General features: G+C 38.4%; 1 protein-coding gene across 2 annotated transcripts in view; it reads left to right on the top strand.

The window, feature by feature from the left end:
• Positions 1 to 3,829: 3,829 nt before the first annotated feature.
• The window catches only part of LOC127624340 (syntaxin-binding protein 5-like), a 111,531-nt gene continuing 89,466 nt past the window's right edge, over positions 3,830 to 25,894 (top strand). For both annotated transcript variants that reach the window (XM_052099127.1, XM_052099126.1), the window contains exons 1-2: positions 3,830 to 4,245; positions 9,372 to 9,469. In XM_052099127.1, coding sequence (XP_051955087.1) covers positions 4,105 to 4,245; positions 9,372 to 9,469 — 239 coding nt within the window. In that variant the 5' untranslated portion in view covers positions 3,830 to 4,104. The remainder of the gene's footprint in view (positions 4,246 to 9,371; positions 9,470 to 25,894) is intronic.

Below are 25,894 nucleotides of genomic sequence, written 5' to 3'. Positions count from 1 at the left end.
CATCATGATCACATGGGAAGTCAGCATGTTGTTTCCGAAAGTTCCAATGGCCTAGGATTGTCCACATTATGCATATTTACCAACAAGCACCATCTCCTATCAGACATGTTTGCAACGGCTCCATGTTTCCCTTCCCCAGTGGTGCAACCAAAAGCGGGTTGCGTCAGCATAATTGAAGGCTATAGTGTGGATCCCACATTGAAACCAGGATGTGGACTTTTTCTTGCCCTGCCAAAATTTTCACTGACCCCAAAACAAAAATGAAAAATAGCTGATAAATTATGGCTTAAAAATATTGTCCAAAGCTAAATATTATATATATATATATATATATATATATATATATATATATATATATATATATATATATATATATACTGCTCTGCATGACCATCAAGGAATATACAAAAAAGACAACATAGCTAAACGAGCGACATGCCTCCTCTGTCAATCGGTCATAATAACACGCTGATCCTTCATAAATTGAATGAGGAAATGGGGTGTATTCGTTCAGTGGCTCAAACCAATGATATGCTCCGTCACAGCACACACTCCAATGCTATTGGCTCACAGTTGGTCTTCACAGATTGGAAAAGCAACCAAAAAGTGCCTCACGATTCAAACAAGTGCAGTGTTGCGGATGCAAATGTTAAGAACAGTTACGGGCTGATTACAAAGTTACATAATTTTAGGAGGGCTGAAGCCTAATAATATGACATTAATATTCATCCACTGCCTGCATAACAGAGAGGCAACGTGTTGTACTATTCATCTTATATAAATCACTTTGACTCTCAGGATTAAAAGTGTCTACAAAATGTATATGTGCAAATTAAATGAGTTTTACCAGAGGGGCACCTCAGCCCAGGAGAGCAAAAGGGTAGTGGCTTGGGCCACTGTAGGTCTCCCTTTGAATGTCCCTGCTAGCATCATCACTTTTTTAAAGAAAAGTGAACCCAAAAATGAAAATTCTGTGAAATTTCTCTCACACACTTCTCATTACCCATATTACTTCCTGGCTCGCTTGTTCATGTGTTGTTTAATGCTTCTCAACAAAACTTATCGTATGCCTTCAGAAGACTTGGAATATGACACACAAATCACATGGGCCACTTTTACCATAATACTGGGTCTTTTTCAGCTTTAAAACGACTACCAATGTATTGAAAACATGGAACGAAACACATTAAATGCTCCCTTTTGTGTTCTGCATTAGGAATGACGTCATTTGAGCATTTTCCAAACCATACTTTAAGTAACATAACTAAATAAAAAAATTATACATATATTTTCTTCCTTGTAATCATATGCACTGATCAGTAATGAGAGGGATTTGTTGCTCTTTATTGGAAAACCACGTCAGCAAGGGAACAAACTGCGTCATGCTTCTGTAAACTTTGGCCCCTCCTTGGAGGATTATACAAACATGTATCAATGGGAGGGTCTTATCAAAGCCAACAAACCGCACTCCTATACCACTTAAAGCTGAATGCTGAGTATAAGTGCCCAACCCCTCTTCCTCTCGCTCATTAATATCATGAATAAAAGGTAGCAGAATGATTGAGAAACAAATCATTGATGTTCCAGTCTGTAGTTTTATGGAGTGTTTTGTGTGAGTGTGTAGAGAGCAGGTGAATGGTCATAGATTCATACATACATGAAGACTGCCCTTACCTTATAAGGGTCTCTTCAGCCTCTCCCAGGGCCTGATAAGGAAATGCATTCAATGCTTATCTCCATCATTACACTATGAAAAGGTAGGGAATCAAATGCATCTATTCCAAAACCTCAGTGAAGGCCTAGTGTTTGTCTTTACCAGCATGGTCTTCATAGTTCACTTTATGTTTGCTGCATTTTTAAAAGCATGCGCATTTTACATATGACTAAAAACACATTATTTATTTTATTTTACACCTGGTTCACAAATCTGACAGAAACAATCTGACACCACCACCACCCAATGTTGTCTATTCACAAAGAGTCAACTTGGCCTTCATTAAACAAGGACAGATGTCTGAGTCAATTACCAGTGACATACTCTTAATCAGCCATGGCAAGACAGACGGCCATTGCGACCTCTACTTTCTGACCCTCACTGTCTCGACAAAAGACATACAGATGTCACACGCAGAGCAATAGACACGTGGAAAATCTTTATAATGCTCTGTATCCAGATACTTAATAAATAAAACTTTTTATATAAATAAAACAATACTTATTTATTAATAATAGTAATAATAATAATATATTATTATTATTATTATTATCATCATCAATATTATCAACAAAAAATAATTACTATAAAGTTTTATTTTGGAGGTCATCATTTGTCTCACTCATGTTGTTCCAAACCTGCACGACTTTCTGTATTAAGGAACACATAAGGAGATGTTAGGCAGATCATTAGCCTTAGTCACCATTCATTTTGACTGTATAAAAATGCAATGCAAGTGAATGGTGACTCTGACTGACATTCTGCCGGGAGGAGAAGTACCTTTTAGCGGATAGGAGAAGTGACAGCCGGCCAGTGCAATGCGGAGGATCGAGGTGATGTGGGCAGATTGTTCAGAGTTGGTGACAACTCTTGCTGTGGAATTTTTTACATATTGCAATCTGGCAGTGATTTTAGCAGGTATGGGCCACTTGAAAGAGTCAAAGTTTCAATGTCTTTTGGGCTCAGAATTGGGCAGATATAGAAAAATGTAGGATGTTGATACAGGCTTATACTGTTAGACAGGGTTTGAATATGATCGTACCTGGTAACTTGTGCATGTAAAATGGATACAAATAGCATTTTAGCTTAACGTAAAGCTGACAATTTATTTTAAAATTTCTTTATATCTTTAATTCTATTTCTTCTGCTCCAAACTTTATTCAAACTTCTCTGTCTGCTCATATGTATGTAATACATCTTGTTTTGTTTCACTGCTGTTCAAATGCACTTTGGATCGCATAATTTATATGTGTATTTTTCCATCTGAAAGGACTAAATATTAAATGAAACAAATGACAATAAAATGCAAAGTAATCTCTTAAGTAATCAAAATACATTTTGAATGTAACTGTATTGTAATTATCAATGATTTAAATAGTAAGTGTAGTGGAATACAGTTACTAATATTTTGTATTTTAAATGCGTAATCCAGTTACATGTATTTCGTTACTCCCCAACCCTGTTCACATGAAACGACCTTTGCAACAAAATATAAATTATACTACAAAAGAGCTAAAACCACTATGAATTCTTAATAATTCAAATGCCCTCATATGCTGCCTTTGATCAAGGAATCATAATTAAATTAAATAAATAAAGCGCAAGGGATTATGAGTTTTCTCCATAGCCTCAATTTTGTACCCAGTCGTTGAGTTATTAATGCTTAAAATCTTAAGTCTATAGATTTTTAAGATGAATACATTCAAGGAACTTAGATATTTAAGTTATGAGCCCAAAACTATAAATTTTATTAGGACAACTTGATTTTTCCAGTAATGACAACATTAGGGTTTACAGTAAACCAGATTATGTTTGGTTATTATATACTAATATCATATATCCAGATTACAAAGTGAAGAGTGCAGGGCAGCCTTACAGGCTATTGGTTGATCTATATATATATATATATTATGACTAGTATATGAAGACTAGGCTGATGCGCTTTCCATCTTGCATCCCTGCACAACACGCTCCACCGCATGTCAGACTTGCTTGGTCACTAGGAAAAGGATTTGGAAGACAGCTTCAGTAGTCATCTAGTGTGGAGTGCGCGTGCGTGATGCTGCAGCAGCAGCGGTGTTTCCGCGTTGAGTGGAGTGGAGAAGGGGAGGGAAAGATTGGGAGAGAGAAGAGAGAGGGAATTGGAGACGCAGAGGGACGCCGAGTCAGAAAAGATTGAACTGACACCCCACAAACGCGCACAAACTCACGACTGTGGCAGCCGAGCCTTTCGCCATGGAGGATACGGTGAAAAACACTCTTTAAAATGTGAGGTTTAAAAAGACGTGCTGCAGAAACGCGCGTGAGCGGCTATCCCCCCCTCATCGTCCAAGGGTGATCTCGACTTGGGTGCTCCGTCCCCTCGCTGTGTCACTCGCACCGGGGGAAAAATGAAGAAGTTTAATATCCGTAAGGTGCTGGACGGCTTGACGGCCGCGTCGTCCCTCTCTCCATCCCCGCAGCCCGGGGGTGCCAAGGAGAACGAGCTCATCCCGGAGACGCTCCAGTCTGAACACTTCCAGCTCTGCAAGGTGGGGAAGCTGTAGAGTGAATGTGTATCTGCTCATCATGCAACATCACCTGATGTGGCTTTTTCTCTTAACCTCACACAACCGCCACTTATTGCATGCTGTTTTACACTTTATACACAGACTTGTAGAATACTGATGATAAGGTGGACGTTTGTCTTCTCAGATAATTCATTTCAATCACACCCTGTTACTATAGGAAATATTTTGAGCACTCAAAAATAAAAACTCGGTGGTTTCGTTATTCAATTCTATATTGAAACCCTATGATGTAATTCTTACCTTGTAGAACAAAAATAAAAGCAGTATACAGTCCAAGAGCTTGTCATTGCGCACCGGTGGAATCACATTTATTTTATTTTATTTTATTTTTTACATTAAAAGACTCGTACACATTATATCAAAAAACTGTATTATGTGCATAATGTGATTTTTATACAAATTGCGATTCAGGAGTGTGTTTAAAAAGAGCTGACTCTGTGTTTGGAAAATGCGCACAAATGCGTAAAATATTCATGCGTGACACAGGGATTCTTTTACGCATTTGTTGCCCTCACCTTCCAACGCTGGACCGTTCTTTCTCATATATATATATATGGCTAAGTGTTAAACCTGCTTGTCAGTATTTTATTGAAGTGCTTGAATCATGTGTGGTTATAATGAAGCTATGATGCTTGAGTGGAGAGTGCAGGGAGGGGAATGAACAAGCCGCTTCTTGCATAATCTACTGTGTTGGATTAACATGTCATTTGCAATGCTGGGTATTTTCTTTGAATCCAAAACAATTTCTCCCTGACTATCTTTTTATCCCTCCCTCCATATAAACACTGGATGTGGCTTAAAACCTAGTGATCTGCCTTAAAGAAGCATATTTTGTCCTGTGAATGTCATAGTGATGAAAAGGCCTAGTTGAAATGCTGGTGGGTAGAATTGACAGCACATTGGATGGAGTTTAATCATTCTCAGTGAGAAATGCTTTATCTGTCGAGGCTACTCTCTCCAAGACCATCACGCGTACGTAAATCTACATTCAAATGCATGCAATATTAGATACACTAGAAACAACATTAAAACCCCTGCCTAATATTATGTAGGTCCCCCTTGTGCGGCCAAAACAGTGCCAACCAGCATCTCAGAATAGCATTCTGAGATGATATTCTTCTCACCACAATTTTACTTTGTGGTTATCTGAGTTACCGAAAACTATTTCCGTTCGAACCCGTCTGGCCATTCTCTGTTGACCTCTCTCATCAACAAGGTTCTTGTTTCCATCCAGGATGTTTTTTTTTTTTTTTGTCTAGTGACTGTTGTGTGTGAAAATCAGATCAGCAGTTACAGAAATACTCAATCCAGTGTGGTAGTAATGCAGTCCATAAAATCATTCAGATACGGGTCAGGAGCTTCTGTTAATGTTCATATCAAACATCAGAATGGGAACAGAGTGATTTAGACCATGGCATGATTGTTGGTGCCAGATGGGCTGGTTTGAGTATATTTCTGAATAGAGGTTTTGGGAATGATGACGCAAGGAAGAGTATGATTTTAGGGGAAAAAGCTGACATGCCACTTTATTGATACAGTTTTTCTTAGAATATCAATTCATATTTCACGACGAGGCTACACATGAGTGTATTTATACAGGCTTTGAACTTTTTTGTTTGGTGTAAATTAAAAAGTCCCATAATAATAGGTAAACATTGGTGTAACCATTCAAGGACGGGCAAGGAGGTGGCAGGAACTGGCTGAACAGTCAATGTAAAGTTTAATCAGAAACTTAACTTAAAAAAAAACATAAACAAACACAGACACGCATTCAACACAGCCCTGTGCGTCTCTCTCTCTCGAACCGGCATCTCCGGCGTGCCTTTATCTCGTGCTCCTTCTGATCAGCTCATTCAGCGCTGGCTGTGCTCCATCACGGCCCGGCCACGCCCTCCTCCTCGTCACACTCCTCCCCGCCCGTTTCAGGCCGAGGCGCAGTAGCCCACCCCGCCTCCTGTGAACCTGGGGGGAGAGATGAGGGGAGGCATGGGAAGAGGGAAAGGATTTCCCACAGGATTTTGTGAGATTGTGGTGGGTGGACATCGGACCCTCTAGGGGGGTCCAGGGCATGCCCCCCTATGAGAATGTTTTTTACATTTTAAAGATAAATTCATCAATCTGGTGCACCTTGAGAGCAAAATTAAGAGGCTAGCTCTTTGAAGAACTTTGTGCTCTTGTAAACAATTTTGTGCTCTAGTAGTAATTTAATCATAAACACATTGTTGTACCGATATGAATGGTGATGACAAGGCAAAAAATTCACTCCCACAAAGCATAAATGAGACAGAGTTTAACGCAGTTCACAAATAGTCAAAACACTAAATCGACTAAAGCATACATTTGAGTCAGGGCTTGACATTAAGCATTGTCGTGCTTGTGTCAGAGTAAAAACGTTACTTGTTTCAGAGTAAACATTACTTACTTGAGATAATTTTTTTAAGACATTTAAGTTACATGCTCAAGTAACATGTCAAAAACATGTTGTATATTTTTCAAAAATTATGACCGATGCCCACCTAATAGTGTACCTATGCAATCAATTAAATTCTCTGCGACAGAAATGTAAACTGCACTGTGTAGGGGAGGAGGCTTATGTAATATGATAATTATTTACTGTGACAGGGCGGAGGTCGGGGCCGGGTCGTGACATACACACCCGATCCCTTATCAGGCTAATTAAGCCTCCGAGAGGGATAAAGGCCAATTGCGGATGGTGGTGCGAGGAGAGAGAGATCTGTTACGGTCTCTTCCATCATGTCCGTCATGTGTGTGTGTTTGTCTTTTGTTTAAGTTGTTCATTAAAATATTATTTATATCGCCAGGCCAGTTCTCGCCTCCTCCTTTCCATTGAAATCGCTTTACAGTTATGTATGGTATTCAAATAGGAAAGCCTCCATTGCCACCATTTACAGCAGGGGTGCTCATACTTTTTCACATTTCATCATGTTATTGCAGCAAGATCTACCATATACAATAAAGGCTATACATTATCACAATACTAAAATCTCAGTAGTCGGTAGTGAAATTTGATGATTCTCAGTACCAGCTTCAAAACTCAAATAATATCAAATAATAACACTAACAAATATGTTAATTATGGAAGAATGGTTTCATGTTCTTAAGTAATTATTCAAGACTAGTAAAGAGTAAGTAATAAAATAACAATGAAAAACAGCAATGAATAGGAATAGATTAAAAATAATAGAACAAAAAAATACAAATTAAGAAAATTCAGTGCTTTTATAACAGCTTTAAAAGTTTTTAACAGCAGTAGGCTATCAAGTATTCAAGTTAATATTCAGAATGAAATGCAACATAAAAACCTACTGGTCTTCATTGTATGATAATAATACATGAATACTACTAAAGCTATTAAGTCAAGAGCATTGAGTATTTTAACATTTTCTTGTTATGGTTGTTTGATTATTATAATGACACACTAGACTGCAGCAGGTCTATTAGCTACATTTATACTTACAAGTCCAACATTTTAATACAAATCTGCCTTTTTCTCAGTTTTTGTTCACCTTAGATATCGCTCTCAATGTTTACATGAATACCTCACCAAGACGGGCATTTTGGCAGAATTTTGAAATGTATTTGACCTTTCAGGTGTGCATTAGCGCAAGCATTTTCGGAACACATGCACTTGTTCAGCACACACACATACGCCGCCTGCCAATCAAATATGGCGCAGCTGTTACTAGATCACTTGCGAATTATAAAATTATGTGCTCTTGATTACGTTCAACAGCAGAATAAGAATATGAACTTTCTAATAAGTGACACACTCCTAGGCTATCACAAATATAACTAGTTATTTTTTGTTCTCTTTCACTTACCTCTTCAAAAATCCAGGCGGACAGGCGTTAATGTGGAGCCCTGTGAGCCATCAAAGAAATGAAGCAAAAGTAGATACCTGTGTTGAACTTGCTCTTCAGATGCTGAAAATAGTTACATTGTCAGAGCCACTGGTAATAACTTTAACGTTAGCTAATTGGTTCTAGTGTGTGTGTGTGAGCATGCGGGATGGGGTGGCTGACTGAGTGAGAGATCAAGCTGAAGAAACAGCGCAAAACACAATGTTAGAGATCTTTTATTTTATTATGAGAAGTGTCAAAATATTTTCAGTCCATTATGAAACTGTGGCAGGACAAATTAGACTGTGGAGGGCCACCACATTCTAGGTAATTAATGGGAAACACTGGGGGTGTCACTACTATGTTTATTGTGTTTACTTAACGTCCAGCAGACACCATAAACCAATGCCTACCTCTAAACCTAACTTGCCATAGTATCACCATGTTATTTTGAAGTAAATTCATAGTAACCACCAAATTAAACATGGTTACTATAATAACACCATATTTCTGTAGTGACACCATGGGTAATTTCATTAAAACTATGGCTTCTGCCAAAAAATATAGGTACTACAATATCACTGTAGTAAAACCATGGTTAATTACCCTGCTCAAACCTTTCTCTCAATAAAAATCAAGCTTTTTATACATTTTTTATTTATTATTGTAAGTAGTATTAAAGGAAATATTAAAATTGGAGACAGGATACCGGATGGGAAAAAGTGCGACAAAAGGCGGTATCAAACGGGATATCTGCACGAAAAAGCACATCCACACCATCATTACGCACCACACCACTGCAGTGACACTAGAGATTGCTGTTTGTATTTAATTTCTGTGTTTCCACCAGACTATTGAACTGCAAATAGCCACGCTGTATGGCTGGTGCTATTTATACCTAGTGCAAATAGTCACTACGAATAATAAATGAGATCAAGTAGATACAGTATCTCCCAAAATATATATATTTTCCTCTATATAGACATTTTTATTTTATGCAATGTGTTGTACATTTCCCTGTTGTAAATAATGCTGTTTATATACCAAGGGTGTTACCAAATATTCAAGACTTAATTACTAAGAAGTCTTTGAATTGGTAATCGAAAAACACATATAGGTGGAATGTCTTTCAGAAACTTTTTTAAATCAAGGTCTGTGGTGGTTCCAGCCCTTGGCTTTACTTGATGTGCTTCTTTTAACTCCATTCTCTTGTGATCTGATCTTCAGACTGTGCGCCAGGGCTTCCCCTATCAGCCCTCTTCTATGGCATTCGACCCCATCCAGAAAATCCTCGCCATTGGGACTCAGAGCGGAGCTTTGCGATTGTATCCTTTTTACGATGGAATGAAAGTGTGTGTGATCTGTTTCAGGTGCACAGCAAACCTGCCAGTGAGTATTTGCCTTTCTTTACCAGCTGTTTTTTTTTTCAGGTGTAGGATGTTACTGCTGGTGTGTTTAAGCATAGTCTTAGCATATGCCTTGCTTATGCATTTCTCAAATGTTATGCATCACAACACAACATGTGTCATCTGCTTTAAGTGATGCCAATTGTTGTATTTAACTGAGTTGATCCACTGTCATGGCTTGTCAGTCAGGGCCATCATAAATCTATTGTAAAAGGGTGTTTATTGTTACTGGATTGGGATTAGGATTAGTACAGTACATCACATTATAGCTCAGTGACACTTTTTTCACCCTTGTGACAGAATCTAAGTACATAAATTCAGTTATTAATTACACAGCACACATCACTGCAGTCTGTTCCCACCCTAAAGAGAGCAAAGAACTTCCTGCCTAATCAAAACCTCAGTTCACACTTTGTATTCAAAAAGACAGCCTTTGATTTTTCTATGAACTTTCATGTTCCCAGATTCATTCATACACACAGAGGCATGACATTACTTTCCACAGTGATTGCTGCTCTAATTGAATATATCTCTTCTCCTGTCAGTATACAAGAAATTGCTGTCAATCAGGTTGAAGTAAAGGCTCACCTGACAACGTCTTTTGTCAGATGTTGAATGGAATTGGTGAAACTTGATGCACGCAACGGCTCTTGAGAGAACACCCTCTTTAGAAATTAATCATCTTTGCTCTCTTTGGAGATCGGTGTTACTTAGCCTCATTGAGTGATTTTGATCAGATAAACGTCCGCTGCTATGAGGGCGATGAGAATCTCCCAAAGAGACTCAATTTTGATTAGTGTGCCACCTTCCCACTTCCTTCTCTCTTACATATCTCTTGTCTCATCCTGAGATATTGACAATGCATAGAAGTAAAAAGGAATTTCAAGATAAATACTGAAAGGGGTGAGTTTGTGTTGGTAAAGTCTTACCTTTGATTTTGTGAATGACATTGGTCTGTGGTCAGTGTCAAACTTGGTTATAAAGCATCTTAGGTCAGAGTAACTAAGTCTGTTGATGCTGTGCTTTTGTGTTGATTGGTTGCTCTGATGTATTAATGTACTGTATAATTCTGCTTTCTTTGAATAACTGCCATCCAAAATTCAGTGAACTAATTAAGTGGCTAATGTTGAATCATACTCTATGGTTAAAGAGTTAATATAATTTTTGTTTAATTAATAAACTTTTCATTCAAGATTATAATTTTAGAAATGTTTTTTGTGTGTGCCAAAAACAGAAGCCAGGAATAATAAAGTTTTGATGGACTTCCCTCACATATTATCATAAATTCTTCTGGTGTTTAGGAATAATTGCATCTCTCTGGCTTTTTCCTTATTAGGGACACATTTCTGATCAACCAATAGTCAAGTCAAGTCAATTTTATTTGTATAGCGCCTTTCACAACACACATCGTTTCAAAGCAGCTTTACAGAATATTAGCATTAACAGACGATAAGAACTGTAATGTCTATAAAGTCGATTAATCATCATTGTGTAATTTAGATAAAATACAAATATTAATAGTGTTTATAAATAATTAAATGATAATTGTATTAATAACCCCAGTGAGCAAGCTGTAGGCGACTGTGGCAAGGAACACAAAACTCCATAAGATGTAGATTAATGGAGAAAAATAACCTTGGGAGAAACCAGACTCACTGTGGGGGCCAGTTCCCCTCTGGCTAACATTATGAATGTAATGTAAATATTAATTATGTATAGGTAAAATCATGGTTTAAAATTATTAAACTAAGTGATAAGGGTCATTGATTAAACATAGATTGTGTTTGAACTGTACGATTAATGACCAAAGTCTTTGAAGTCCATCTTGATTAATTGCAGAAGTTCACATAGATGCAATTGTCCTTGTTAATTGGCTGATGAAGGCTTTTGTTGGCAATTGTTAGTCTAAGCATTTCATTTCAGGATCGTAGTCCATAAATAGACCGAGTGTGATGCAGGTTGGAGTTGGCATAATTTCATCCTCTGAAGTCCGTCATAATAGACTGAAGTGATGTTTGGCTGGCACCGGCTGCATTTAGTCATCATCATTCTGCGACATGTAGCAGTGGAGTCCAACATGAAGCAGGAATGGTGCTGGATCCAGCCGGTTCTGGTGACCTCAGGATAGGAGTCCGAGGTTGAGACAGGGAAACAAATAAAAAGATGTAAGCGTAGATGCCATTGAATTTATTGCAGAGTTAGAGATCATGCTCAATGTTTCTGGTTTCTGGTTCCGGCAGACCCAACTAAAGCAGCCTAATTGTGGGATAAATTAGGTGTATGCCTGGCTAAATAGATGAGTCTTTAGTCTAGACTTAAACTGAGAGAGTGTGTCTGCATCTCGAACAGTGTTTGGGAGACTATTCAATAGGTGTCATTGACATTTATACACAGACGATCATGTATTGATATTGATTTCGATGAAGTGGAAATTTAGAACAAGTTATTTTTGCAGCTTAGTATCAAAAAAATAAGCTTTCTCAAGATATGACACGTTAAATATGCAGATTTGAAAGTTTAACGCAATGAGGAAGATTCAGTCCCTGTGCTAAAGCTATTGGCATGTTAGCGAACATATGACTAATTCCAGATAAGCTGATTTTTCTTATCAGACACATGGAACAAATGACATATTATTCTGTTGCATTTGTAGCACAGTGTAGTGCTCTGCAGAACTGTGTTGCAGTTGTGTACGCTTTTTTCCAGTTGAGAAAGACTGAAAGTGGCAGATCAAGAGACCCGAATGGCAGAATCCCGGCAAACTCATCCTGAAGATTAGAGCAGTAGGAGGGAAGGGAGAATCTTCAGTCTCAGGCCAGCAGGCAAATGCACTGTGATCCCAAAAGCGTTCTGCTTTCCACAGCTCACTTCAGACTTGAGAATGCCACCTCACTTTCCAAAGTGACACGACTTCCAGATGTTAAAAGACAAAGAGAAAAAGAAAGAGATAGAGAGAGAGAGAGAGAGAGAGAGAGAGAGAGAGAGAACCTCAACTTATATTACAAGTTGGACATTGAATAGTTTTTCAAAAGAAATCCTCAAAGAGTGCTCACAATTGGTCAAGCAATATGGGGTTTTCAATGGCAGATGCGAGACCGATACCAGTATTTAGAGAGTAGAGTGGCCGATATAATGTTGAAATATACAAAATACAATTGAATGGGTTAGTTCACCCAAATATGAAAATTCTCATTATTTCTTAGCTTTAAGCCATCCCAGATGTGTATGACTTTCCTTCTTCAGCAGAACCGAAGTGAAGATTTTAAAAGCTGATTTCAGTTCAGTTTTTCCATACAATGCATGTACTATAAATGGGTTCCATCAGGCTGCTGGCTGTTTGATGGTCTAAAAGGCATATTTATGCAGTATAAAAGTAATATACACGACTCAAGAGATAGGTTGGTGTAAGAAACAAATCAATAATTAAAATGTTTTTAACTTTAAATCGTTGCTTCCGGCCAGTGCTGGGATGCTGTTTGAAACTAACTAACTCTTGCATGACGTTCATTCCTCTGTTGTACACAAGGCGCTTCAGACTTCTCGCAGGAACGTGCCATTGCGCTTACGTCACTGATGCGTCAACTGCTGGTAGGAAATAAAGTCTAATTATCGATATCATTTTTACACAAACATATCGATTCGGTTCAGAAGACATTATTTGATCAACTGGAGTCATGTGAATTACTTTTATGCTGCCTAAATATGCCTTTTGGACCATCAAACAGCCAGCAGCCTGATGGAACCCATTTATAGTACATGCATTGTATGGACAAACTGAACTGAAATCGGCTTTTAAAATATTCACTTCGGTTCTTCTGAAGAAGGAAAGTCATACACATCTTGGATGGCTTAAAGGTAAGAAAATCATGAGAGGATTTTCATTTTTGGGTGAATTAACACTTTGATGACAGGAAATGACTTGTAGACAAAATTGCACTTATTTTCAATCTGCAACCATTTTTGGCTATATTTGCTCTAAATTCACAAAATAATTGGAAACAGAAATAGATTATTACCCATTGACATTCATCACTTCTGTTAATCAACCATGCAGTCATCATTATCGTTATTATCATCCAGATAATCAGCTCACTATTGTCCACAATGAGTTTCAGGATGGTAACTGTATAGAAATTTGCATGGCCTTTAGCTATTTAGCTTTAATGCAATAAAAAACAGTTGTTATGCTCAATGTTAGCAGACTCATAATTCAACCAGCCTGTGGGCCCAAATACTGTGGTTCACATGCAGATGTGAACCACAATTTAAGTATTGATCAACCTCTAAGACACACACACACACACACACACACACACACACACAACACTCAGTAATGTGATGACTTCATGGTAAAGTAGACACATTTTAAGTAGTCTAATGAGTATTTTCACATCCTCGGCTGCAATTGACTGTCTGTGAGATTACTGGCTGCTACACACAAATATGTGCTATCTCCAACACCTATTGCTGACAGTCATAATCACTGTAATTTAGAATATAACCCCCTATAAGTCTTATAATTACATTCACGATGCTGCTGTTTCAACCCTTCAAATTTAATCTAAGGTTTTTATTTCTTGAGAAGACGTATGCCACAATGATCACTTCTCTACCCCATTTTAGGTTGCAGATTATTGCATAGTTCATGTTCAGGGCATGTAATGAACTCACTTAAAAGAATTCCCTAAATTCATGCACAATATCAGCCAAGGTATATCATGTTGTTTGGATGTTCTGTTCCTTATTTGGAATGTTGAGGTATTCATTCTTGTTGAATAAATTCTTAACAGTTTACGCAGTGATTATTATTAAATTGATTATTATAATAACGAAAGCAAACCACACTCCCCAATTATACACTTTTGAAATGCTGCAGATTTTTTTACAAGGAGCACAAGCACATACGCATGCTGCGACGTCAGTCTTGTACATTGTGTCACGTGGAAATAATGTTTATATCCTCGACCAATAGGAGTGCATGTAAGCTGTTGCTGAGATGTCCAAAAGCAAGATTCCATTACATGCACATATATGAAATATGCTGGCTATGCCATGGCTATGTGGTTATTTCTCTGTGTTAGTGCTTATGGCTTGTATTTCTATGTGTGTCATGCATGTTCAGCTGAGCCCAACACATACACACGTACATACTCATACACATAGACATTGCCCGAGGATGCCTATGCCATCTCTTACATAATCCAGAGCAGTGACGTGCACAGACCTTAGCAGGGACAGGAGCGGAAGGATAAAAAAGGGCACTGATTAATTTTTTTTTTTTAATGTATTGTATTTATATGTATGAGTAGTAATTATAAATACTTAACTAATTTATTTTCTTTTTGAATATTTATAAATTTTCTTATACAGTATATACTACTGTGCATACATTTTTTTAATTATTCCTTTATCACAAATAATAGCCTATTCTGTTATATTTCTCACAAAAACCATGGTAATACACTTTTTTTTTTTTTTACGTTTATTTATTTATTTTCAGACATTGTCTGTGATAACCTCATGTTTATGACATATATCATAGTAAAACCATGGCATTTTTTAAAGTACCTTGGAGTAACATGACAGTATCATGAAATATGAACATGATCAATCATTCAGTACCATGGCATTACCCTGGTAATGTGGTGCATGGTGTGAAGGTGTGATGATAAAGTACGAGCGCAAGGCGATCGACTGTTTTCTGCGAATGCTACAGGGTCCTTCAATAATGTATAACATGCGAGTAAGGGCAGCCAATGGAGTTTCTGGTGCCCCCTAGGGTATGATGGTGCCCCCCTAGGGAGATGGTGCACTACACAGACTGCGTAATATGCTTATAGGGAGCTGCGGTACTGTGGTAGCCTAATGATATTTTTCTGAAAGTGATTAGTCTAATGGCTTATTAGTTTCAACAAAACCAAACTGGCTTTGGCTGAACCTGACTGATAGTGACGTGACTGCTGCCATTATAATTAATAAATCTGTCTTCACTAGTGGTATGCGATGTTGGAAATGCAATAGCAATTGAGTATTATTCTTTTTTTAACAATATTTTTTTTATTCACATATTAAACACAGAAAAACTAAACATATATATACACAGAATCAACAAATAACCCCATGCTTGACAGCGCTAACTGGCGTCCATCCCTCTAAACTCAAACAGTCCATGTACGCCTACGAGAGCCCCTACGGTTCCTCAAGTCCAGTGATTCTATAAAAATTTTGTGAGACAGAATTGCAAAACAGAGGATAATCTATAAAACAAACTCCAGCCAATAGGAGGCATAAGCACAAAAAGAAACAGAAATGGCGCTCTTCTTCCTCGGACGGTAAAGTGAATGTTCAGTGTGTCAGGCTCACTTGGCTGCAACGTGAGTACCACAAAATAGCTTACGCCGTCCATTGACTTTATGAAGGACATGGCTTGCTGGTGACATGTAAATATTTTGTGGCCATCCTTAGCATCTGTTCTCAATTTGTCTGGGAACATCAGTGCAAAAGCGACCTTCCATTGATGTAAGAGTTTCTTGTGTTCCTTAAATTGGTCACGTTTCTCTCTTGTCTGGGAACAAGAAAATGCTGTGGTTCTTCCAAGAAAGCCTTCATTTACTCCTCGCCTCGTGTAACACAAGTTCTTTATAGGATGATCTCAGAAATTTGGCCAGAGTTGACCAGGGCCTGTCTCCCTCAGCCGGAACCCAGTGAGCTTTCTTGATTTCCAGCTTATGGCCTGTTATGTTGTGCAGACTCTGAAAGAGCCCATCCAGGAATTTCACCATATCCTGTCCCTCTTTGGCTTCTGGAAATCCGACAATTCGGACATTATCTTCCAGCTTCTCCCTGACATGCTCCAAATCCGCCTTGGTCGCTATCAGATTAGCAGCTAATTCCCTCTCCGATGAATCCAGGTAACCGATCCGTTTCTCAACATCCCCCACACTTGTAACCATCTCAGTGAATTTCGTCTCCTTGACAGTGATCAACATATTACAACAAGATTCTCCTAGTCAGCAACGACCTTCGTCAGCGTTGGTCTTAAAGGCTCCTCTGCTTAATTTTCTTTAATACACCCGCAAAGAAATCTCATAATAACACATTATTACTGTTATTGTGAGATTATGATGAGATTTTTATTTTGTTTTATTTAACTATTTTAATTTAATTATTACAATTTCTCCCCTTTTTCTGGACGACCAAAAGTGCACCTTTAGATTTGTGAATGAAAGTAGGTAGGGCTTGCGCCCCTGCTGCCCCCGTTCTGTGCAAGTCAGTGATCCACAGGAATAAGGCTCATCAACTGTAGTACTTTACAGCAGTGTGTTGTGTGCATTTGTTCATATTTAACACTAAAAAGAACTGGAAATAGAATTATAACCCCAAATTTATTTTAAATTACTATTCAAATCATTCACAAATAGTCACCAAACCATGCACAGACCAACCTAATTAATTATTCGAATACAACAGCCAGTGGCTATCCCCCAAGCACAATCAACAACAGCAGTCAGAACTTTACGTAACACATGATTCCAGTGCGCGCTGCAGTCTCAAAATAAAATTTTGCCGGTAGCAGCATGGGTATAAGAAAGAGTCACCTTCAACTTCAACCAACATAAACAGAGTGTGAATCAGAGTGGAGAGTTTAGGCCTTGATATACTTCCATAAAATGTCTTCTTCGTTCAGGGGTAAAAAGAAGTGCTGAGCAATGGTATACTATTTCTGAACATTCAGACACCCACCACACTGATGTTGGTGTCATTTGGAAGTACATTTTATGACACTGATACCATTGCAAAGATGAGTGTATAAAAGTGTTAATGTGCAGATCAAAGATAAAACAATGATGATAGAAGCATTTCATATTTTAGACAGATGTGTGAATGCCTTTTGCTGCAGATGGCTCATAAATGAAGGGGTGCTTGAGAGAATTTGAGAAAATTGTATTCCTTTAGTAGACAAAAAAAAATCACATTTGGTCTTGGAAAATGTCTCTAAGCGAACGATTGTACAGATGTAGGTACATTTGCACCAGCTCACTAATAACTCTGCACATTGATGTGTTCATGTTGACTGATTTTCACTCACTGAAAAAAGGAAAAAAAATTTGCCATCGGCCTCAAGGTAGGTGGAGCTCCAGACCACACCAACCAATGACGTGGACCAGTGGCAGTAAGGTGTTTAGCATCTGATAAGAATTTTTCCTAAAAGTTCGCCCCTGCGAGCTACCGCTGCCAATCCTACGATCCACCTTGCGAGCATGACACATGGCTTTCATAGGAAAGAGCTTCGCTCACAACGCGCCAGTGGTAACGTAGTGTCAGACTGGAAGAACTTGCTAATGCTAGCTGCCTTGCTAATGATTAGACTACGTCGGACACCAGATTGATTCCATCCGCACCGCAAGACTTCATGACAACGGTTGCGCTCTCTCATCGTCTCTAGTGAAGAGCGCGATAGAACAACAGTGATGTGGACAACAGCTCAGATCTTTCTGCGCCGTAATCTTGAATATTGTTCTCTAGCACCAAACATGCATCATATCTGCCCTGTCCCCTCTCGTTGCCTCTTTTCCCTGTGTGTAGACATGCAGCGCCGCATGAGTTAACTTTGTTTCAAAGCACCTTTTAGACCATAAAGTTTTTCCCTTCTAAATGTATCTTTATTAATCAGCATGTTACGAGCCTTTAATAATAAACAAATCGAATAAACAAATACATTTCTGTTCAAATGTTTTGAAAATTAATTAGATGTCTGGAATGGATAAGGAAAGACTAAAATTACTAGTGGTTAGACTAGTCTCTCACTTTAATGAAAATGTACAAATGTTTTTACATTTAAAAAAAAACGTTTTCTAAAATTGTCTCTCCGGACACCACTGAACCCACATTCAGCATCATTTCACAGTCATTAGGCCTTCTATGCCCCATAATTGGGTATCTGAATCTAAAGAAATATGAAAAATATATAATTTTAATGTAAAAATATTCCAACAAATACTGGACTGCTGTCACTATGCTTCTGAACAAACAGATGATCTTTTAACATTCATTTTCAATTGATAAACTATAAAATATTTTAATATTTTGGTAAAAGATCCCACAGATCTTTTGGCACTGCTTTGGCCGCCTCTGGACCCCCTGTGCAGTTTTGTAGAGACTATTTTGACTGTTTAGAATGTATTTTTTCTTCTTTTTTTCTGGCAACTTTGAAATAAAAAAAAAGAAAGAGCAATGTGTAAATCTATGTCGTGATAAATATCGATATCGAACAATATGAAAAAGATAATCGTGATAATAATTTTGGCCATATCGCCCAGCCCTAGCCTAACGTGATACAGGCATTGGCATAGTTATTGACAGAGCAGCAGGTGGGCATGCTGTTGCGAATACTAACAATAGAGGTGTTCTAATTAGTATTGTGTCAATTGGTGTTTTTGGTTGTTTTATTACTGTGTTGTTGGTATTGAAGAGCTTTTGACAATGCATGTTACTAAGTGTATAGGCTTATATGTTACATAAATGCAAATAGGCTGTGGTGTGATTTATTAAATTAGCGCAATTGTTGAAGGCTGGACTATTTTTTTTGTATGGTGTTTTAGTTATGATATGTTTGATTATAAATCATGTATTTCGAGTACTACTTCCTGGGTGGTCTTGAATTGTGGTGTGGACATTGTTTTGGTCTATATCTTTGTGTTAGATCATAAAAGGTTTTCCTCCCTATGACAACAAAACCCATTTTAAGGGTGTGAACAGAGCTAATTGGATTACTGAAAGCAAAATTTGACCAGAATCTCTGACATTCTCATTGGTCAACGGATGCTTTTGTCAGAGTGCGTTGCAGCAAAAGTCTAAATGTTCTAAGACTGTGTGCTGGCTTTGCATTGTTTTAGGACATTGTTTTAAGTAGACTTCTTGAGCCCAGCTCCACCTTATTATACCCTCACTCAGCTCTTATGGTCTTCACTCACATCACTATAATGCTACGCCCGCATTAATCCAGAATTTCTGCATCTAAATGCACACTTTCTGCATTAAGTTCACTTGAGTTCATCCTGTCCAGGCCATAGGATTTCAAGTCTATCAGCTAATTTTTATGCTAACCTCTTCAAATGCTCCCACAATACTTATTCTTTTTATTTTCTACCCAGTAGAAATGGAATCGGTCCATCTGAAATGCTCCTCTTTTATTGCACTGATCTAATAAGCACGGCCTATATTGCCGTCCGTTTTCCCTGCGGCTCCCAAGAGAAAGCCTCTTAACGACAGAGACAAAAAAAAAGGACAAGGGCTTGTGTGTGCCGTTACCTGGTTGTCATAGAAATATGGTCTTTGTGACGATGCAAAGAGGCTATTAAATAATTTACAGTAAATTACCCTCCTGGTACAGTCTAGGAGCGTAGGCCTATCAGACAGGTTGCTAGACAAGAAGCATTGCTGAACCAGAGCGAGGTGACAGCCTCACATAAGGGCACTTGTGAGTCACCACTTTGAAGGGAAGGCTAATGGAAAAGTTGCAGAAGGATTCAATATTGTCTTCAATTTTGGAAAACAATGCCTTTGTTCGTAATGTCTCACAAAGTTCAAGCACATTGCCTTTCCATTAACTAAAAAAAGAAGTAATCACAAATAGCACTGTAACAAATTAGAAAAAATGAAAAGCTATCATAATTTATGGACAGTGAAGATGCTTTATGTAGACCCAAATAGTTGAATTATGTCCATTGCTTCTGACCAGTGGCGCCAGAACGAGTTCTAGAGAAACACGGCAGATCGGCAGGTTGTGACGTCAATACACAGAGAAGAATGAGCTCATGAATATTAATTAGCTGCAGAATGACTTTACAGATGTTCCATACTGATTTAGCATTGAAATACACCCTCACGTCGGATAAGTTTGCTTTATTATTCATTACTAATATTTACTAACGTAGTAGAGCTTTCAGAGATGTCAAACTGAAATGTCAACAATTTAACCTCAAGAAACTAGAGCTAAATATTAGAAATAAAATGTTTAAAATAATTTAACTAATTTAAATTGTCAATGGCACATTGGTTTGCTGTTTCTCCCTGTTCTGGTGCCCCTGCTTAAGATGTTTCTTTGTCTATTTGTACCTTTTTGCTCTCTTTATTGTTTCTCATCCTGTCTCTTTACCTCCCCCCATTCACTGCATTGCATTTTTGTTTCTGTCTGTGCTAAGTGGTTGCTATGCAGTTTAGAAAGCGTGGTGCAGTTTATGGGATGTGGTTGCCAGGCAAGACAGACTCCTATTCTCTCACGGTTAGCTCTGCACTATTGCAAGTACCCAGTGCCTTTGAGGTCACCTACCTGGTCAGTAATTACACACAACAGACTTTACATCATGCTTTATTAGGTCTTTGGCAAACATGAAAATGTATTCCATTTTCGGTGTGAAAGACACATTCACGATTGTGGCGTCTGTCAGTCACAACACACATTTACACACCCGATCATACGCCCCAGCTTATGCTTCATCATGCTAACGAGGCTTTGCCATGCTGTCTGTCAGCTGATCTCTCTTGCCATCAAAGCTTGTCCTTGGCTCGTTGATCTGTTTCATTACTTCAAAGAGGTTTTCAGTCTCAGAGCCCTCCCATCTTCCCGTTAACCCCTCCATCACTCTGTTCTTCTCCAGCCCCTACAGCCAAGCTTATCCCCTGTCACACACACACACACACACACACACACACACACACACACACACACACACACACACACACACACACACACACACAAACACTTTTGCTATGATTAAGTATTTTATGTCTGGATCACAGTAAGCATGTAAGTGGACAGCATTCCTTCCTTATCGGGATCATTATGTCTACATAGCTTCATTGTGCAATGCTTCTGCCTCATTTGAAATTTGTCATTTAGAATTATCCTGATAGATTAGAATTGGCCAGTTGCTGGGTCAGTCCCGCTTTGAGAAAATGAGGGCTAATAGCCCCCAGATTTGTTTAACATCTGTTCAGTGATCCTGGTAACCCTTCAGAGGTCCTGGGATTCATGCTTGCCCATGAGATGACCTTTGATCATTAAGTACTTCCATCCAAGCTCCTGAATGGACCTCATGGCTGGAGTGAGGCTTTCAGCCAAACACACTCTGTTCTGGAGTTTGCAGTAGCAGGTGTGACCTTGACAGGGTGTTAGCGTGGGTGTGCAGGTCAAACAACTCTTTATTTTTCTCTCTTTCTGAATTCATGCTTTCCTGTAGGCAGAGAACCGTTCACATCAAACACTAACTACAGAAATCCTTCTCTTCCTGTTCCTCCTACTCTTTGTTTAATCATCTCTGTTCTTTCTCTCTCTCTTTCTTTCTTTATCTTAGCTTTCCTTTTGGTTTCTCAGCAAAAGGAAGACCACAGTTAACATCACTGAGTTTTGGGAACAGCTCTTATATAAGAAAGCATTGCTAAATATATTTGGTCTTTTATCTCTCCCTTAACCATGTTTGACATACTTTTGCCTCTGGAGTTGTGAGAATATTCATCTACAAGAAGCAAAGAAATAAAAAAGATTTGTAGACTTTTTAGTTTGTTCAGCTGTGAATTCTGAAAATGGCTCAGGAGTTCATGATCTTATTACCTCAAATATGTTTCAGTATTTTGGGAAATCTGGCAATCTGTGCCATCAAAGCAAATTGGAGTCATTTTCAATATGGTCATGGAGTGATCTAGCCTCCTTAACAATCATATTTAGCTTCTTTGGATTTGTTGCTCATATCCTTGTGGTTCTGCTCCAGTTCTCTAATCTGTTTTAGATCTGGATGTCATAATTTTAGTTTAACATTGATTTATAGGCACTGAGGCAAATCTATAAAGACAAATTAGGTGGTGTCAGAGATAGCAATAATGTTTTTATTGATTAATATGTTTTATTCTTTTGGTGTAAGGACACCTGGTGAATATATAATGATTTACTTAATAGAGCCAGCATGTTGGCTTAGGAGATCTTCTTAAATTTTTCCTTTTTGAAACTCAAAAGGCACAAACATTACACCAGTAATTTTTTCCAGTAAAATTTTCACTACTTTTTTGAGCTGAAGATTCCTGTAATGCATATATTTTATGCATTAGCAAAATCAAGGCTTTGGGTTCCAGGGAACAAACAAACTAATAAAAGACATGTATTAAATGCACTTTAAATCACTTTGGATATATGCCACATGTATAAATGTACTGTATATGTATCTGGGCCAGGCGAAAGAGTTCCCTTGCCGTGGGGATATGAAATTATTTGTTAGTTTACTTACCGTACATTTCCACTGGTGTGGAAAATCTCCTCTTAAAGCCGCTGTCAACTTCAGAGAACTGCCACTTTTGGGCGTGGTGCAGCGATTGTGGGCTGTGTTCTCAATGGCTTACTACCCATACTACTTTTACTGCTTCTGCTACAACAGTGACGTCAACTATGGCAGACATAGTAGGAGTAGAATGTAGTATGCCATTTCAAAATCATCCTGTGATTGTTTTCAGTTCACGGTCAATCTAATCCTCATAAATACGTCTGAATATAGTCAGAAAGATGCAAACTTTATTTCCAAATTCCCAGCGTATAAAGACTGTGTTGTTTTTTATCCAGTCACAGTATTCACAATGAATTCATATAGTCTTCATTTGTAACGTCTGTTTGGAGTTTCACTTTGCTCACCCAGCCACAGGATTGTCACAATGTAGGCGTGCAATCATCATTTGAAGTCTGTTTGTGATTAAAGCACTGAATCCAGCAGAAACTTAAGCAATATCTTCATATGGTGCAGCACTTAGGACAGACATCGTTGCTTTCAGCTCACGGTGATTGGCTCATGCCCGGCATTTTTTTGCTTCTCATTTGCATAAAGCTGAGAATTCTCAACTTTTTTAATGCTATCGTCTGCTCCCCACGCTTGATCCTTATTGTTGTCAATCTCACAATCCTCCTCGAGAGTGTGGTGCTCAACTTTCATAGGATTGAATTGAAATAGCTTGCTCACCTTCGCTCACGACGCGCCAGTGGAAACGTATGCATATGAGTCAAGATTTAACTGTAATGCATACTTTAACCATTTCATTCTATGATACTGATATTTATTGGTATACACTGCTCTAGGATGTGGTTTTGATATGTTGTGCTGTTAGTCCATGAAGTACAAAGCACAAACAGTGCAGGCACAGTTCCATATCTCCCCTCCCCCACGTGCACACACACACACACATTGTAAGAATCTGACTGTGATGTTAATTCTTGACCATCATGAAATTATACAGAGACCCTATAGATAGAAAGGCAACGCAAGAGAGAGACACTGAGAGAAAGAGAGAAAAAGAGAGTTACACGTGTAACATGTGGTATGATGAGTCACCATTTTCTTAATGCTCATGAGGCACACGACTGGCATATCTCTCTCAAATGTGCAGTTAAACACACAGATATGCGGAACCTGTGTGATTTGGGACGTTCGTGGCCACAGGGATGTTTGTGTGTTGACGTCTGATTGGTTTGGAATGCCGATTAGGCTGTGATGTCAAATGTTCATGGAAAATAGCGATGGAAGCAGAGAAAGAGAGAATTGAAGCAAGACAGAAGGGCAGTTATTTCAGTATACAGACTTGTCACTTGTGATAGAAAGTGTGATGTGGGTGGCATTTTCTGTGTGTATGTATGTGTGTGTCACTGCTTAAACAGGGTTTCTGGTCCAAGTGTTGGTTATTCTGCAGCCTCCCACATGCTGGTTCTTTGTCCATGTTTGGCGAACAGCGGACTCTATGACAGGGCAAACACCCACACAAATAGACACATATAAACACCAGGACCAGCCCAGCAAGTGAACAATTGTTTTTACATTTTCAAAAGAAAAGGTGAGTGTTGCTTGCCCATGCAAAAGTGGGTTACTAGGGTTTTCTGGGTGGTTGTGATTCCATACTGGCTTAAGTTAAAGAGCCCCCACTATGATATTCTATATATATGATATTCTGGTCCCTCAATTTTTATTGGTCCCTCATTAAATGTAAGTGGAGTGGTGGTGGCGTAGTGGGCTAAAGCACATAACTGTTAATCAGAAGGTTGCTGGTTCGATTCCCACAGCCACCACCTTGAGCAAGACACTTAACTCCAGCTTGCTCCGGGGGGATTGTCTCTGTAATAAATGCACTGTAAGTCGTTTTTGATAAAAAGCTTCTGCCAAATGCATGAATGTAAATGTAAGTCTGTGTGTGTGTTTTTTTCATCTATAAAATGATAAGTCTGATTGCGTAGAAAAGTAATAGCATACCTCCTCAACAAGCCACCTGGTTTGAGGTGAAGTTATGCGCCAAATTTGAATACTTGTTTAATTAAATCTCAATCTCTATTTATGAGCAATAACAAGTGATGCTTGCCTTCAAAAGGTGAACTGGCTTGAAAATATACCTTTCACAAACACATCTGAACACGTATTCTGTTGTATAATATTTTAACTCACTTTCATAGAATTGCTTTGCATGCTCAGATCTCACTGTCACCATCAGACAAACTTTCACCTGTGTACAGACACACCAGGAGAACACGGGAGTCTTCCTGTTAGTCTCTGCTGGCCTTTTACTCTATTACACAGTTGCTGCAGAACCATGCATTTTTAATGTACTTCCCAAAGTTTCACACTGTGCTCATTTAGTGTGTGCGTGTCTGTGTGTGTGTTTGGACAAAAGCTCATCTCACCCTTGTGCTCTCTGTATTAAAGAATTAATGTTGCGGGTGAGTATGAAAGCTTTGCGTATAAATACTGCATTTATAAACATTGTAAAAAACAAATAAAAAACAGTAGGAACACAATTGTGTCTTACTCTGTTTGTGCAGGAATCCGTGTCAGCATCATTTACCTGAGAATGTCCATAATGTTTACTTCTCTAAATTTAAACATATTTCTATGCAAGTCTTGGTGCATGGTTTTACAGGGTTCCCACATTAAAGGAAAACCTGGAAATATCAGGGCATGTGAAAACTGCGATAACAGGCCAAGAAAAGTCATGGAAATTAATAAAATCCTAAAAGTACTGCACATATTTCTAATTTTGTTCATCTCTGAAATATTCAGCCAGCTAGAAATTGCTCTTTGTTAGTGCAATTCCTATGTCTTGGAATACTTATTTAAAGGGATAGTTCACCCAAAAATGTAAATTCTCTCATCATTTACTCACCCTTATGCAGTCCCAGATGTGTATGACTTTCTTTCATCTGCTGAACTCAAGATATTTATAAGAATATTTCAGCTCTGAAGGTCCATAAAATGCAAGTGAATGGGTGCCAAAATTTTCCTCCAGCATAAAAGTTATCCATACAACTCCAGTAGTTAAATCCAT

This window comes from Xyrauchen texanus, chromosome 30, assembly GCF_025860055.1.
Source record: "Xyrauchen texanus isolate HMW12.3.18 chromosome 30, RBS_HiC_50CHRs, whole genome shotgun sequence".
NCBI lineage: Eukaryota > Metazoa > Chordata > Actinopteri > Cypriniformes > Catostomidae > Xyrauchen > Xyrauchen texanus.
Note: the sequence above shows the minus strand (reverse complement) of the source record. Positions and strands in the feature narration are given on the sequence as shown.